Genomic DNA, 3,526 nt, shown 5'->3' on the forward strand with positions numbered 1-3,526 from the left:
AGGATTGAAGTCAGGTCACAGAACAGTTGAAATTGATCAATCCAAAATTCTATTTAATTGCTTATAATCGAGCCCAGCTATTTATAAATTAAAATCTACAAATTAAAATCTAAGTACATGCATCTAATCTTGAAAAGGGTCAGCTTACTTACTTCAGTTTCAAAACGTTGTTCTATCAGAAACAACCCAGATCTGCAAGAAATAAAATAATAAAAAACAAAACACAAACATCATGAATAAAAATCCAAACTTTATATTAAAAAACCTTAAAAAGCTAAAGTCTTCCAATCACTAAAGCACGTAAAGATCTAACCTGTGTGAAATCAAGAGTTGCAGTGAACAGATCTTGAAGTGGTGGTTAATGATTTGTGCTTTGATTTACATAGAGGATTTTGGGTCAAATAAGATTTCGAGGGAGCGGCTGCAAGGAGTCTAGGTTAATTAGGTTTTAGAAATTAGAAAGTGTTTTTTTTTCATATTTATAGTACCCCTTAAATAGAACCGGTTCGTTTCGGTTGGGGTTTTACCGGTTTCCGGTTTCGTAAACCGAAACCGAACCGAACTGAAAATTTTTACAATTTTTTTTAATCGGTTTTTTTTTTCGGTTCGGTTTTTTTGGTTTTTTTTCTCGGTTTATTCGATTTACTCGGTTTCTCGATTTTTTTGCTCACCCCTAATACGTATATCAAAAGCTACTTGCCTCTCCACTCTTTTCTTGCTTCCCATGGAACCAGAAGCTAGCAAGATTAATTAATTTGCGTGACAGGGTATCAATCCTGCACCCAAAAAGCAGATTCAAGAAACAAAAACATTATACGTAAATTATATAACACAGGAAATAAAATATCGGCTCAAATGTGCTTAAGAGTGAGTTGGTGTGATGTGATTTTTATTCTTTATAACAAAATCAGATCCTAATTGTCAAAGACTAATGATAGTTGATTGCTTTCATAAATGATTACTTGCATCATCTTCTTTTTTAATTTTAATCTCTATTCTTTTAATTTTATTTTTATCTAAAAAGTTCATAGATAACTTATAATATCAGAAGTGGCCAAAAAATGATAGCACATTATGAAGCAACAATCAATAGGTCCAAAACTAAACAACATAAATATATCTCATAGAGCTCTTTTGTCTCATAAAAAAAAAAAAAATTAATGTTTGATTAGCTGACAATACATGAGATTCTTTTTCGCAACGATATTTTCAAGTTATTTTTTAGTCTATATTTATCATATTTTATTAGCGCAAGAAAGATAACTTATAATATTTTTAAATTAAAATTGCTTGAATGATACCTTTTTATAGTTGGAATTTGAAGTTTTTTTGCAATTAGGAACTAAAAAAACTTTTGACACATAATCTATGACACCTTTGAGCATATTTTTCACACATAATATATGATATGTCATCTATATTTGATGTCTTTTTAATTTTGGTTCATATTATTTTAATTTTATCTTTATATAAGAAATTTAAATCAATTCACCTTCAATTGGAATTAAATAGAATAGAACTATGAAAAAAAAAAAAACACAGTGCCATCAATGTGTTTTGTGTGTATATGAACAGTGCCGTTTCCATAATACTGAACCCATGCGTTTTCGTTTTTCTTTATTTAATTAGAATGAGAAGATGCTCTAAGCAAAATACACACAAAATTAAATGTTGGATCGTTGACATCCATCAGACTTCTAGAAGACTTGGCAGTGTATTAATTAAAGTTGGCTCGTTGACATCCATCAGACTTGTAGAAGACTTGGCAGGCGTTAGGAGGGACCCACCCTTCACTTCTTAATTCTAGAAATATCTTTCAAAGGAGACGCTCGTAAGTTTGAATTCTATCAATTTTATTTTGTTATTTAATTAAATTAAATAATTTTAATACAATGTAATGGTGAGTATTTAATTAAGGTTAAAAAGCTTTTATTTGATAAGAGACGGTAGAGAATTATATAAAATTATTTATTAAACTTCAAATTACATCTCAAACTTTTGATTTGAAATAATTATTTAAAAATATTATAAAATTTTTATTCAAAGATCAAGAGTAGAAAAGTTAGTCTCAATTCACATACAACCTAGCCTCCATATATCTCTCGCATTGCAGCTAAATCTTTTTTTATGTTTATAATTATTATTTTTAATTGATTCAATTTGTCTTGGGATTTTGTTCTATAAGATTTATTATTTATGGATGAAATTTATAATAAAATAATTAAGGCATAATATAGAGAAGTTGAAGATACATCAAATATTTAACATCACTATTGACAAAAAAAAGCTCTATGCATATATAAAAAGCTAGCAGCCTCTATACTCTTCTCATACTAGCCATAGAACTAGTTTAGAGCCCGTGAAATTAGTCGTGGTGCGTACAAGCTGGTCCGAACACCCACATTAATCTAAAAAAAAAAACAAGCAAACATAACATGTAAATCAGAGCACTTAGGAGTGAGTTGGTGTGATATGATTTTTATTCTTTATAACAAAATCAGATCATATATAATTGTCTAAGACCAATGATAGTTGATTGCTTTTCATAAACGAGGACTCATATCTCCCTTTTTATCTTCACCTATCATCCACTTTTTAAACATGCCTTTTAGCTTTAATCAATATCAAAATATAAAATAATTTTCCAAGTCAACTGATCGGAAGTATCACCAATGCCGGCCTTTTGATTATTCTAGCATTGCACGCATCATATATATATATATATACACCATGATCACAATCTAGAAGCTGGTGATAGTCGAGCGATGATTAACAAAACATTACATGTAAACTTTCGATCACCACCTTAACATCACACTATGATTAAGACTTCTCTAATTTTTAATTCTCAGATGTTCATATGATCATTACTATATATACCATTATCTTGCTTGAACTCTCACACCACTAACCCTGCTTTGAACTTTAATCCTTCGAACCATTTGCTCAACCCGTTTGATTGTTAAAAAAAAAAATGGAGGTGATGAACAAAATACTATCCGAGAGCGATGCAAAAAATAAGCGACTCGAATTTCCGTCTAGGAGTCTCTCGGCCTTCCCCATGCCAGATGGTCAGAACTCGGTCCAATTTGTGGCGTTTGACATGCAAGAACAACAATGGAGACTTAAGGTCTCCATCCGCAATGAAGGTAGGTATCCGAAACCTTGGCTAAAGGGCGAATGGCATGACTATGTTCATCAGAAAGGGCTCAAGAAAGGAGATAAAGTTATCTTGACTATGGACGAGGAAGAGAATGGCGAAAGAATTTATCGTATCAGAGCTGAAAGAAAGCATTTCGGTTTCTGGTATTCAATTGATGATCAGCAGTAATAGCTCTCCATAAATCGAAGCATGAGGCTGGGCTTATGTTTAGTGCGACAGGCATGCAGAAACTATCTTTTGGATCTGTCTGAATTAAGTTCACTCTGGTTGTGTAATGAGTTAGGTCAAAATAGAATATATGTCTGTCTTGCAGAAGGTAAGTCCTAGCTAGTCGTAAGAACAATTGTCCCTATGAATTTGTTT

General features: G+C 31.5%; 1 protein-coding gene across 1 annotated transcript; it reads left to right on the plus strand.

Annotated features, from left to right (window-relative positions):
- Nucleotides 1–2,974: 2,974 nt before the first annotated feature.
- Nucleotides 2,975–3,306, plus strand: LOC105119999 (uncharacterized; the record flags this gene model as incomplete). The annotated part of the gene is made up of 1 exon (XM_011018193.1): nucleotides 2,975–3,306. A coding segment is annotated over exon 1 (332 nt), but the record flags the coding sequence as incomplete, so codon positions are not given.
- Between the last annotated feature and the right edge of the window lie 220 nt (nucleotides 3,307–3,526).

The sequence above is a fragment of the Populus euphratica genome, unplaced genomic scaffold (assembly GCF_000495115.2).
Source record: "Populus euphratica unplaced genomic scaffold, PopEup_1.0 scaffold4310.1, whole genome shotgun sequence".
Classification (NCBI taxonomy): Eukaryota; Viridiplantae; Streptophyta; class Magnoliopsida; order Malpighiales; family Salicaceae; genus Populus; species Populus euphratica.